Genomic DNA, 13,736 nt, shown 5'->3' with positions numbered 1-13,736 from the left:
TAACTGTTAATGTTATTAACTTGAAAAAACAAAAAATCACTGGATTAACTTTGAAGCAGTTTTCTGTAAAGTGCCTGTGGAAGTGGGATTAAAGAAGGGGTTCTCAAATGTGGGTGAGGGTACAAAAAAGGGGCACAGAGTGTTTCAGTTTGTTCATTAATCAGATAGAATGGAAAAAGATTTATAAAAACATTGATATATGTGTGCCAAAACAACTGTAAAATACAAAAAAATTTAGAAAATGACAAAGATGGTCTCGATTTGGTCTCAATGGGCTGCGGTCTTCGTCTTGTCTCCGTCTCGACCTTTAAAAGTCTTGGTCTTGTCTCAGTCTTGACTCTTAGAGGTCTTGGCCCTGTCCTGTTCTCGGGAGCCTGTGATCTCGGACTGGTCTTGGTCTCGATTAGCGCGGTCTTGACTACAACTTTAGATTCTAATAAACCTGTATGGAGTTTAAAACCACAGTGGAGCACTTCCTGTATTCTGTTTGAGAGAAGAACTCAGCCTAAATAAGCAGGTTTTGTGTGTTAAACATGTATAAATGAAACAAAACACAACTCCAGGTCTGTTTTTGATGAGGAAACATTATAAAACCAGATCAGAAAACAGCGTAATATGGGCCCTTTAAGAGAAGTCAGGGCTATCAAAAGGGTCAAACGCAGAGATAGAAGTATAGGGTCGATCAGATAAAGTTGTAAGAGCTTGTATTGTTACGCATTTGGCACTTGGCCGATCATTAATGTGTCTTTGAGGATGCTATTTCTTCATTCACCTTGAAGTAATCGTTCGATCTTTAGGTTTAGGTTCCACTCCCCAGTCTCGCAAACTGATGACAAAACAAAACAAAACAAAACACTACTGTCTTTTTAAAGCTAAATATATTTGGTACGTTTTCAATCTTTGTATAACTTATATTGTTTGCATTGCGTAACTTAGTTCTGGCATGTTTTAGTAAACCAGTTTGGAGATGTTAGCCATCTATAAACAACTGAAGGTAACGAGGAAGTTTAGGCTACTGGTGGATATTCATGGGTTTCTGGATTATTGGAACCATAGATACTCTAATATCATTGAATGTTGTTTTGAAAATGTGCAAAAAATGAATATTGAAGATGCAATATATACACAAAAAGAACTGATTTAAAATGTAAATGGCAAAAGGTGCACTGTGCAACTTTTCTGGTGGAGAATCTGTACTTTTCTTCAAGTTACTGCTTTGTTTGGAATGTTTCACAGTATGGCATTAAACCTTTCTATCTTCATGGAAACCAAACCAGGCCAAGTTACAGGTCAGATCTGTGGAGAGATGACCCCGCTCACAGTCAGAATGCCTGTTTTTCTAGGTATTTTTGAGATATAAAACCACCTGTAATTGAATAAATGTAAAGTAGAGCTGTTTAATGTCATACTGTGGAACATTCCAGGCAGAGCAATGACATCTCCATAGAAACAAGAAGGTGATGGACTCTCAGTCAGGTTACAGAATGCACCTTTAAAGACAGGTTTAAGCACATTTCTGTTGGATTAACATATTATCATCTAAAAAATATAGCCTACATTTTTGTGAATATTGTCCACTCCAAGCTCCTAAACTTGCTGAGAGTTGAACCCATGGATCTATAATAAAAACTGGATAAGGTGTTCCCCCTATGTCCTGGCTTGAGACCGACTAGTGGCCACTCCAGGTACTGCAGCTCCCGGGAGCTTGGGGCCAGAAAGAATTCTCCCATGCAAGCGTAATGCATTTTTTTGGGAATTCAAACTGCCCATGTTTAGCTGACAGAGCATCGACAACTCTCACAAAGGTTGGATTTTGTAGGGATACTTTTCTTTTTTCATAACCTAAACTTTTTAAATTTATATCCTTAAAATTGGCTTTGTAAGACTTAGCCCCACTATTGTTGGGCCCATACTAGGGTGACCAGACATCCCTATTTACCCGGGACAGTCCCAGTTTTGAGCCCTGTGTCCTCTGTCCCAGCAGATTTATACAAAACCAGTGATTTGTCCCAGTTTTATACAAGAAATGTCCCACGTGTCCCTATTTTTGACCAATCTGATCCCTGCCAACAGGAAAGAGAGGCATAACTTGTCATTTGTTTAGGTAAAATGCAGAAAAGCTGCTTAAAAATGACCAAAACACAAAGAAAATGTGAATATACTGACTCACATTAGTGCCGAGAGCATAACAGTTTTCCTTAATTACGCACTCATTTCACAATTTTATTATTACCGACCAACTCAAACCAGGGATGTCTCAGTTTTTTATTCTGAAAATCTGGTCACCCAGGCCACTGAAAACAATACAACGCCGTTTTGGATTCACCTTCCAGATTTTATTATAGCTCTATAGTTAAACCCCAATCCAAGCGTTCAAATGGAAATCGAAAAAGGACAACTAATATTGAGTATGTGTCTAGCTATTGTCTGAAAGTATAACTAATAGCTGTAGCGGATAATATGTATACTAGTCTAGCGGAGATACTGTTTAATATAACCTACCATAAACAGAAAGCTTGTCTGAATTTTGCTAAACATTACTATAGCTAGAGAGACACAAGCCAATATGCTGGTGCCAGTCTCGGTGGATAAAGGGAGGGCATCTGGCATAAACCCTATGCTAAATTAAAAAGGTGCACTGTGTAACTTTTGTGGTTAGTTGCCACCATGAAGATGCTACTGCTTTACCTCCAATATTCCAATGTAAGGTATTACATTTTTCAGTCTCCATAGAAACAAGCAGGAGACACCATCAGGGCAATTTACAGGTGAGATCTGCAAAGAGGTGACCACGCTCACAGTCAGAATGTATGTTTTTAAAGGTATTTTAGAGCAATAAAAACACCCATAATTGAATAAATGCATCTTTTCTATGTTTAATACCATATTGTGGTTTAACAGACATCAACGCATTCCCTCTGTTTTACTTTCCCTTCACTGACTGCCTGTGTGTTTTAGAATTGATTTTAAGAGTTTACTGATCACTTTTAAGGCTCCTTTTGGTCTTGCACCAAGTTATATTTCAAAACTTTTAACCTTGTATGAGCCTCCCGCAGCCTTAGATCCTCAGACAGGTCCCTGTGGCTGTTCCAAAGTCCAGACTCTGCCTGAAGAAACAAGGCTCACACCATCAGTATCATCTTTTAAATCACTTCTGAAGACTCATTTTTATCAGTTGGCCTTCCTTTAACTGGATTTAGCTTGATTTTAGTCCTTATTTTATTTATTTATTATAATTTATTGGATTGATTGCATCATGGTCTGTTTTTTTTTGCCTTCTGTGTGCTAGTTTTACGCTTTTTACATTGTTCTTAGCTGCTTGTACAGCACTTTGTAAACCTTATTTTTAAAAGTGCTTTATAAATAAAGCTTTATTATTATTATTTATTATTATTGGAGAACATTACAGGCAAATCAAGAGCATCTCCATGGTAGCAGACCCCCAACCTGAAAAAATACGCGGTGCACCTTTAAGTCTACAGAAGATGGATAAATAAAAAATATGGAAAAGTGCTCAAGTGAATTTGCTCGATATTGTATACAGACACATTGCAGCCATTTTGTATTTTCTAAGGCACACTAAACTATCGATGTTGTATTCTTCATGCAGACATATTTGGTAACCCAATGTACACCGTTTGATCCTTAAAATAGCCCCCTTCTCTGATTGGTCAGCACAAAAGCCATTCAGGCGTTCAAACATTCAAGTTCTCCCAGTTACTTCTTACTTTTCTTGTTCACTACAAAATAAATGATTCACGTATTCAGATTGGCACCTCTTATTCTAGTATCGTTTCTCCATTCGTCTCAGTACATTTCATGGTCTTGTGTGATGCGTTGAGTTTCAGAGATGTGTGTCCTGCTCCTCCTCTTCCTCCTCGGTCGCCGCCTGATTCACAAACACCTGAGAATGAGAAGAAAGTAAAATGAATAAATAAAAGAATAATATTTTAGTTTCTTTGCAAAATTATGATGTATAATTTGCATTTGTATGTTAGATTTGATTAAACTCACAGTAGTATTGTCACGATAAAATTTCAAACTTGATTTAAATACTAAGGAATAGACTCGATACTCGATTCTGATATCAAAAGAATTCATTTTCAACATTAAATCGTAGTACTTTCGTTTATATCACCATTCAACAGTTTATCTGTGTGATCCTTCAGTGGTCCAGGTAGGTTCCACAGTGGTCCATGGGCGATACTAGTCTAAGTGCTCTTATATTTGTTCTAATACGGCTCAAAATCATTCTAAAGCTTCAGGAAAGGTTCATTTCTGTCCTGTGAATGTGATTTTTTAGTATCAATACCTGCTCAAATGAGTATCTAGTTTCGATACTTGATAAGGATCTGAATTTTGATTCTTTTGACAACCGTAAGTCAAACTGTGTTCCTAGCCTCTCTCAAAAAGTCACAAGGAACTGATAGCACCAGGATGGCCGAGTGGTTAAGGCGTTGGACTTAAGATCCAATGGACAGAAGTCCTCGTGGGTTCGAACCCCACTCCTGGTAGAGTTTATATAAATACTGCTAGTTATAAGCTACTTGTTCATCACTAAAATAATGGTTCTGTCAAAGAAGTAAAACTGTGAGACTAGAAGAAGTCTAGTGAGAGAGCAAAAAAACCAACAGCAATTTTCACCAACATAACTAGGAGACAGATGCCTCGTTCTGAAGACAACTGTTCAAATAAACAAGTCCACAGAAGAGTAGAGTAGAGTTTAGACTGAAGTTTGGTAGGAACTGGGTCAAAACATAACTCTTACCTGCTCCAGTCACTGACCAAACTGAATGTATATTTAATTGATTAAATGTCCCACACAAAACTGACTCTTGTGAGTTTTAAGCCATGTTATAATGCTGCTACCACCTCAAAAACACACCTAAAGAAGCTACATGATGAGTTCAATCCCCAATCCAGGTAGATTTTAACCACATGTGAATAAATTATAAAAATGTGAGTGGGTTATAGACTATGTTTCTCAAAGTAAAAATCCAAAGTATAGGCTCTATGTACGCTTACATCACAAACCAGGAAGACAGTTGGAAACAGGCGATGACAACTTCCGGCAGGCTCTGTTCACGGTAGTCTAACAAAATCTAGGAAAAATAAGGAAATGGCCCAGTTTTTGTCATGTTCGCCTAATCAACAATTACAACCATACCTCAGTTTTCATAATTTTCCCACTTACAGACAACTCTGAGCGCACTGGATTCATAACATTAGAAGAGATGAGGCCAAATTCAAGATTATTCCAAACAGCACATATGTATGCAGTCTTCATTTTACCGCTGTGTCGGTCACTACACCGGAAGTTGTCATCGCATGTTTCCAAACGTCTTCCTGGTTTGTGACGTAAGCGTGATTACAGCCTATTCTAGTTTTCTATAGAGGGATTATCAGACTAGGTCACTTGCTGTTCTACTCCCAGGGGGGTGGGGCCAGGTGTGTCCATCAGGTATGAATGGAGGTCCAGCTACTGAAGTTCGGGCCATTTCTTCTCGTCATTTACGCACTCACCTGCATTTAACGCATATGGGCCATCAAGACGTATTCCACTCACTAATGTTCATTTAGCAGCAAAAAAAAAAAAAAAAATCACACACTGTTAAACTCTTTTAGTGCACTGACAACGTTGTTAGCTGTCGTTGCAACTTCATGTTAACTGCGCAGACATGGCACTTTCTGTAATCAGGTTGTGCGCGCCGCCGCTGTGCTGATAAACAAATAATCCGTTTATAGAGCTTGGGAAGGCTCATCACAAAACAACCATTACTATCGAAATCCACTATGTTGTTTCTGGGATTAGTGCATAACGCTTAGCCCATTATTTTTCAAACTGTGGTACGTATACTTGAACATACATACTCTTCCGTTTGCGGCTTTGCCTAATTTTAACCCCTTTTTCTGTTCTCCTTTGGATAATTTCTTATTTAGACCTACAGCGGAAATAATGTAATCCACTTTTAGACCTGGTTTAGCCCTGGATTAGACCTTTAATCGTCCTGGTATAGACTTGTATTAGATCTGAGGTATCGTGGTACATGGAAAGTGAAATCTCTTTGGTTGCTACTTGGTGTGAAAAGCTTGAGAGTCTCTGCATTAGCCTAAAAAAACTAAATTAAAGGGGGATAAAGTGTCGATAAAGCAGAGTGAATATTTGCAGATCATATGGATACAAAGGTCAGAGCTACCAGAAAGAAGACCTAGAGAAGTTGATGTGACCTCCTCTGTCTCTCAGATCTTCAGTCGGTGCACATACCTGCCAGCGCCGCCCCTCCTCCGCCCCCTCTCCTCTCTCGGCTCCGCCTCCTCCCGCTGTAGTCCCGCCCCCTGAGCCTTGCTGCAGTCCGTTAGAACTGGGTTTCTTCTCTTGCATCTCGCTCTGGTTGTCGTTGGTCACGTCCAGAGTGGGGTTATCGTGGCACGCGTTCTCGACAAAGTGAAGTTCCTCGGCTCTGAACTGTGGACAAAAGTCACAGTATGTTCGGGAATCATTTATAGCCAATATTATATAAACAGTATGGCAATAATAGGAATAAAATCTACACTAACACATCTAGGAAGGCCGAGTGGTTAAGGCTGGTAGAGTTTCACTTTGATTGGTAGACAAAAATAAGTGAATTACAGATAAGTTTCCCGAGTGGATCTGAGCTGCCGTATATGTGCCTGAACTAAACCTAATAATAGTGTGAGCATTGTTGCATAGGTTCTTTATACTCAACATGGGCGTGTTTTTGTGCGTATTCTCCTTGAATGATCTGCTCATGCTGTGGTCTCTTACCGTGGTCTTGGCGGGAAGGCGGCGTTGCCAGCAGATGTAGATGAACCCTGATGTGATGATGATGGTGCAGACGGAGCCGATGATCACCAGGACTATAAACAGTTTGCCATAGTCGCTCCGGGTCTGACTGGGACGGGCCTGGCAGCTGGAGGCAGAGCTGTAGTTTTGGATACCGACCTGCAGGAGGCGCACACACCCAACATACACATAAGGTCAGACCCGAGCAGGTTGTGGCCCACACTCTTACAGCGTAGTAATGCATTACAATAATCTGTAATCTACAGAAGTGTCTGAGCATTTGTTACATCTTTGGTCATGTTGCTCCTTCCCTCCCTCACATGCCTCAGTTTGAATATTCAAATTATTGCCCACCCCCATGTTAGTCTGTACTGAAAATCTTCCGCAGCCTGTGGAAGGCTCCATTCAACCCCTGCTCTTTCAGCAAGTTGTCAGCACCTGAACCATGCTGCTTGTGAGAAGATCCCTGGGCTAAAAGGAGAGACTCAAGAATAAAATAACCCCAAATTCTGCTCAAATTTTAAGATTTACATCCATTGCCATGCTTGTTTTGTTTCATGGTGGTGCATCGCCACTGGCATCTACCCATCCAACATTATTCTTGTAAATAATTTAGATTTTCTCCCACAGAGGGTAATGAGGCAGTACTGACAATATAACGTTTTGAGATGAGAGCAGATTGGGTGCATGTAGGTCCACTATTGCTTCATTTTACAGACCAAAAAACAATCTTGCAGTAAATCATTCGACATTTATGTTTACAATTTGTATTTTTTAGAAATAACATATGCACCTTGTCTAAGCTTTTCCTGATCTCCCCCAACATGTCCAGGACATCTTTGGTGGCGATCACTCCTGGAACAGTTGAATAACAGCATTAGACAGACTGTACAGGACTGGTATAAAGACAGTAATGACAGTAATAACAACAGTAGTGGTAGTGGTAGTAGTAGTAGTAGTAGTAGCAGCAGTAGTCTTTGTACCCTGCTCTGAGGCCACGTTCATCAGCAGCTGGCGTTGCTGGTGCACAGGTTTGCTCAGGTAAAGTACCCATGATCCTTCAGGGCTGTTCATTCTGCGAGCGAAAACTCTCTCCAGGATCCTCAACAGACGCACGCCTTTGTCTGCACGAAACTCCTCCTGTCACAAATCACAGCGAGAAATACTGATTTAAGGAGGAGAGAAATGACTACGCCACTGTCAGTTTTATTTATTTCCTTTGCTGCCTCGCATTTTGTTGTTATTTGTATTCTAATTATTCTGGTTTTAAAATTTGCTGTATAAATAAACCAGATTTGGATATTGTAGAGAACATGTGTGACCAGGATGGCTGAATGGTTAAGGTGTTGGACTTAGGATCCATTGGGCAGTAGTCCTCATGGGTTCGAACCCCACTCCTGGTAGAGCTCTCCTTTAGGCTGAAGTTTGGTAGGAACTTGTATCAAAGCATAAATCTTACCAGCTCCAATCACTGACCAAACTTTGATCAATTAAATATCTGAAGAAACCCTTAAAGGTCCAATATTACACAAATTTAAATCTATATATCTCTAAGTGAATACTGTTCAATATCGTGAACTTACTGGCCAAAATTCAAAAAAGCATAAGTCTTTAATAGTCTAGTTATTAGAATTAATAACTAGAATTAGACTGATAATACTGTTATAGATACTGACAGAAATCCACTCATATTTCTTACATTTGGCCTGTATTATGCTTTGAATCTTATCTCCTCCGTTCACTTACACAGTTGAGGTTCTTGGTCATATTGAGGACCACATATCCTCGTCCAGCCAGCTCTGTCCAGTCAATGCACACCACCTGAGAAGAAAAAGAAAATAAAGTTACCCAAATTGCAGGCACAGTCACTAATTTCTTAGACCTATGACCAGAAGGTTGTCAGTTTGAATCTTGCACTGTCCACCTTATAATGCTCTTGTGTCTTAAGCAATGCATCAAATTCTATATTGTCTTCATTATATTGTTTTAATTTTACTTGTTTGTTAATATAACTATTGCCCGTTTTACTGTACATTTTATTCTTGACATCGTAAATGTAACACATTTTTATTGTGTAATGATTATTTTTAAGAGGACCCCAGGAACTCTAGCAGCCCTTTTACAGGCAGCTAATGGGGATCCTAATAGACCAATAAAACAATATTTAATACTATTTTATTAGTAGCTGAAATTTTTGCATAAAATAATTCTCTCTCCATAACCAAAGGAACAAAATTTCTACAAAAACAAGCAGGCCAGGTAAGAGTCAAGTGTGTGGAGAGGCAGAGTTTGTGGAGTTTTTTTCAGTACATTAAAATCCAAAATAAAATAAATAAATACATAAAAAACTGAATATTTTTTGAGTAAAAAGTCATACAATATCGACTTAAAATTGATGCTTATTGCTGTAATGTTGATTAATGTACATGGTCTAAGTAAAAATTAAGAAGTGATATTGTGTTCAGAATTACCTGTTGCTCTGGTCCCATTTCTCCAAATTCTCTGTTAGGAACCATGACCTCAGTGACTCCTCCGACCTCTGAACTCTGATCTGGAGGGGGTGACGTGTTCTCCGGCCAATCCCAAGACGGTTCAGTTCCTGAGCAAAAGAATTGGAATTTAGATTTGTAAAGGTGCACTGTGTAAGACAAAGCATTAACGTCTCCATGGAGAAAAGCCTTTGACGGACCATCCACCAGAAAAGTTATACAATACACCTTCAGTAAATTCAAATTTTGAGGTATAGAAACAGCTCTGACTAAGTGCTGGGAATCTTCTGCCTGGCAAATCTAAGAATAAATCTCTGTATAAAAAATATCACACAGAGATATCAGTCTGGTCCCCCCGGCCTCCATCGCCTCTCGAGACAAAACCAAATATGATCCTGCAATCAGATTTGTTTATTTCAGTGGCATGAAAGAGCTTATTGGTCACACATCATTTTGTCTAATTTATTTTCTTGTAAGCAGCTGTATTTGTTGGGCTAGTGTCTGCGTCATCTGCTGGTAATAGTGGAAGTGAACTGAGTAAAAGTAGAAAGAGAAAGTTTTACCAACATAATGTGAGCAGATAGAAGACTCGTGGTGAAAACAAGTGCTACAATAACTGTGACTGGGCACAGTGACAGTTTCAAAAGAAAGGACTGCTGGAGCTGTTGGAGCTTAAAGCTGGTTTCTCTGCTCACAAAGTTTCACTGATGTATTCAACAATCCTGCAACAGTCTGGGAAAATAATGTTAAAATCTTGGACGTGATGTTGGGAGAAAACCTGAGGCAGTGCCCAAATACAGAGTTTCAAAAGAAATTATAAAGAGTTTTTGCTTTTGTGATATAAGTGTGAGTGATAGCACTGGGTAATCTAAAAAAAAAAAAAAGAAAAGTATATATGCATATATATATATATCTGTGTGTATGTATGGGTGTCTGTATGTGTCTGTATGTGTATATATATGTATTATATATGTATATGAATATATGTGTGTGTATAGTACAAAAACTATATTTAGGGGTTAAAACTATATTTAGTATGCATAGTATGTAATTTATTTTGCTATACGTAAATATTATTAAAGCTCCGTGATCAATAAACATAAGCAACCACATCATTTTTAAAACTATGCAATGAACAGGGGTGGGTTAATATAAGTTTTTCTTCTTCCCACTCCTTTTTAAATAATGTACTTCTGTTGTTTACAGTGTATATGTAGAATGCGTGACAAGCTCATTAAACACAGTCCTGTCACCAGGATGGCCGAGTGGTTGCGGCATTGGACTTATGATCCAATGGACAGAAGTCCTTGGAGGTTCAAACCCCACTCCTGGTAGAGTTTATGTGTAAATTGCTTGTTTCTATATACTTTCACAACAACTTGCAGTTTTAGGCCATAGACTGTACTATAAAAAAATGGACTAAGTGAGTGTGATGTCACCCATAGCATTCAGCTCAGCTCAAATGAAGTTTGCAATGCTAACAGTTACAGGAGTGAGCTTCTAAACTTTTTTAACAGACAAAATAGTGAAATAAAAACACCAGGGTCATGTAGAGTGGGTTAATACAAACATTTTAAGACCAAAGTGATGAGGCTCACTGCAGCAGTTACAGAGAGAGGGGTGACAATTTCTCAATGTAATGTCAATTGGAGCCAGAGTTGATGGAGCCAGAAGCGCCCCTATGTTCTCTTCCTTTTTGTAATGTGGCAGCTAGCGGGTTAGCTATGTCCATTTATACTGTATATGCTGTCTATGCTTCAGGCCAATGCAGGTTTCTCCTATTGGGCTGTAATTATCTAAAGATACAGTATGTCCTGCCGATCGATTTGTGGACTAAAAGGGAGTGTGGTAAAAGCTCTCAAAACTACTGCGGATCTCTGATGTATCTGACCCAAACTGTACTTACAAGACTACATCTGCAGGGGGAGATCATTAAAGCAGAAAAAAGGCACTGCCACTGGATAAAGACAGATTTAACGTGAATCATATGTTTAATCTGCTTTCAAACAAATAAACAAACAAAAAAATCTAATCTTCACACACTGCACACAAATCACAAACCCACTCACACTTTCTGCTACTGTCTCAATTAAATCCTTATAATCTTAATAAAATGATTAGTCACCAAAAACTAATTTTGGTTGACTAAGGTTCCACATTATCCAAAATTGACTCTTGTGAGCTTTAAGTCATGTTAGAATGTCGTTACCTCATGAAAAACATCCCCGGAGCTGTGTTTTGTTTTATTCATACATGACTAAGCCCAATCCAAAGTAGTAGTAGTTTTAACACCTACCTTTTACCTTTTGTTCAGTAATAATTGTCAATTTCAGGGCTAAAATCATCCTAATGATTCTAGTGACAATGTATTACCACATGACATCACATGATCACAAGGTCGAGCACAGTGTTTTCTGTTTGAGAGAAACAGTCAGCCTAAATATGTAGGGTTTGTGTGTTAAACATGTGTGAATGAAAACAAAACACAACTCCAGGTCTGTTTTTGATGACTAAACAACATTAAAACATAGATCAGTAGCGTAATATGGGCCCTTTAAGCTCTGGGTCTAAAAGATGACAGTCCAGGGGCCTTCCATGTCATAGTTCTAGTTCATATCTCACCTTTAAACTGGCCTGGCCCCTCTCTCTCCTCCTGCTGCACACTGGGGGGGAGGGGCCCTCTGCTCGGGGCGGGGGCCAGTCCTGGGGCAGTGGGGTCCGGTGTGGAGACTCCTCTGAAGGGCAGTCCTGTGTCCTCCTGGAGCTCCTTCTCTCGCTCCGTCTCTGCCTCATCCTCTACATCTGCTACAACGGACAGGACAGACAAAGAGAAGACAGTGAATAAAGGTGCACTATGTCACTTTGCTCCCTGTTAGTATTGTTTTGCCTGGAATGTTAGGAAGTTACAGGTTAGAGCTGTGGAGAGGGGACACACCTCACAGTAAGAATGCTTGTTTCTGAAGCATTATTTTTGAGCAATGCAAACATCTGTAGTTGAATAAATGTGAGACAGACAAATTTAATGCTATACAAGGCTAAACATCTCTATGGCGACAAGCAGATAGTGGGCCCTCCTCCTTAAAAGTTACATACTGCACCTTTAAACAACTGCAACCACAATAATTAATATTGTTAGGCCTATTATCTTCTCATTAAACATCCTATTAAAGGTCTGTGTGGGACAGAATTTTCAGTCCCATTCCTGTCTGCGCCCACAAAGAATTACAATTTTCATTCCCGCTCCCACCTGCATCTGAAATATTTTGTCCCGCTCCCGCCTGCAAATCCTGCAAGACGGGGATGTTTGCTTTCTTAAGCTCTATCAAACATGAAGAAGTGGAAAGGAATTGCCTAAAATGTGTGCGAGATTAGACACATCCGCAAATTTAGGCTGCTTAAAATGTTTGTATTAATGCCAAATAAAATATCCAGCACAAATGATGTATGACAGGCATACATGAATCATTTGTATATTTTACTTTACACCTTTATATTTAGTTTGCAGGACTGCATCTTATCATCGCACCTGCCCGCTCCTGCATTATGCAGTCCCACTCCCGCCCGCAATGAGCTTTCAAAATGTGTCCACACCACACTGACTCTGCATCCTACATTATGCAAAACTGACTCTTGTGAGCTTTAAGCCATGTTATAATGTTGCTACCTTCTCAAAAACAAACCTGGAGTTGCGTTTTGTTTTGAGTAATCCTTTGTTATTAGTCTGTCTACGTCTTCGGAGGTAGTTTTCACATTAACAGCTACCATTTACTTTTAGTTCCATAGAGATGGGCAATTCCAGAGTTGAAATTATCCAAATGATTCTAGTGAAGGTGTATGGACTTAAAAAAAAAATTAAAAAATCATCTTGTATTGCCATGAAATCAGAAAGTGGAGCAGGGTGTTTTCTGTTTGAGAGAAGAACTCATCCTAAATATGCAGGATTTGAGTGTTGAACAAGTGTGAATGAAACAAAACACAACTCCAGGTATGTTTTTGATAAGGAAAGAACATTATAACTGATCATAAAGCCCTTTAAGCTACAAAACAACTGAAGCAAGATCAAACACAGTGTATGACCTGGAGTACCTTTGCCGTAGGGGACCAGCAGGCCGAAGTCTGTGCCTGTGTCGGTCTCTGGAGTAGAAGTCCCGGTGCTTTGGTCCACAGGAGGAGGGGAGGAGCTGGAGGGGATACTGGACACTGTAGAGGAGGAGTGCAGGCTTCCATATCCACTGGACTGGCTGTCCTCTGTCTCCCACGCTGCTTTATCCAACTGAGACACCTGACAAGTACAAAAGTCTGATTCATATACACTACAAGGGATCAGATACTTTTAATGCCATACTGTGAAACATTCCAGACAAAGCAATAACATCAACAGCATTTGACGGACCCTCCACCACAAAAGTTTCACGATGTACCTTTAAGTACAATCCTTATAA

At 39.4% G+C, this 13,736-nt stretch overlaps 1 protein-coding gene and 1 non-coding gene across 2 annotated transcripts in view; one reads left to right on the top strand and one right to left on the bottom strand.

Moving 5' to 3' along the window:
* Positions 1–3,449: 3,449 nt before the first annotated feature.
* Positions 3,450–13,736, bottom strand: part of podxl2 (podocalyxin-like 2) — a 31,736-nt gene continuing 21,449 nt past the window's right edge. The window contains exons 5-13 of the mRNA XM_055160843.1: positions 13,381–13,576; positions 11,917–12,099; positions 9,277–9,404; positions 8,552–8,626; positions 7,789–7,945; positions 7,599–7,660; positions 6,788–6,964; positions 6,266–6,466; positions 3,450–3,904 (exon numbers count right to left, since the gene is read on the bottom strand). Of these exons, the coding sequence (XP_055016818.1) occupies positions 3,845–3,904; positions 6,266–6,466; positions 6,788–6,964; positions 7,599–7,660; positions 7,789–7,945; positions 8,552–8,626; positions 9,277–9,404; positions 11,917–12,099; positions 13,381–13,576 (1,239 nt within the window). The 3' untranslated portion in view covers positions 3,450–3,844. The remainder of the gene's footprint in view (positions 3,905–6,265; positions 6,467–6,787; positions 6,965–7,598; positions 7,661–7,788; positions 7,946–8,551; positions 8,627–9,276; positions 9,405–11,916; positions 12,100–13,380; positions 13,577–13,736) is intronic.
* On the top strand, positions 4,432–4,514 carry trnal-uaa (transfer RNA leucine (anticodon UAA)). The gene has a single exon. It is a non-coding gene; the product is annotated as a tRNA-Leu (tRNA).

The sequence above is a fragment of the Boleophthalmus pectinirostris genome, unplaced genomic scaffold (assembly GCF_026225935.1).
Source record: "Boleophthalmus pectinirostris isolate CB_2022bp ecotype Guang Dong unplaced genomic scaffold, ASM2622593v1 HiC_scaffold_3, whole genome shotgun sequence".
NCBI lineage: Eukaryota > Metazoa > Chordata > Actinopteri > Gobiiformes > Gobiidae > Boleophthalmus > Boleophthalmus pectinirostris.
This window is presented reverse-complemented; position numbering and strand designations above follow the sequence as displayed.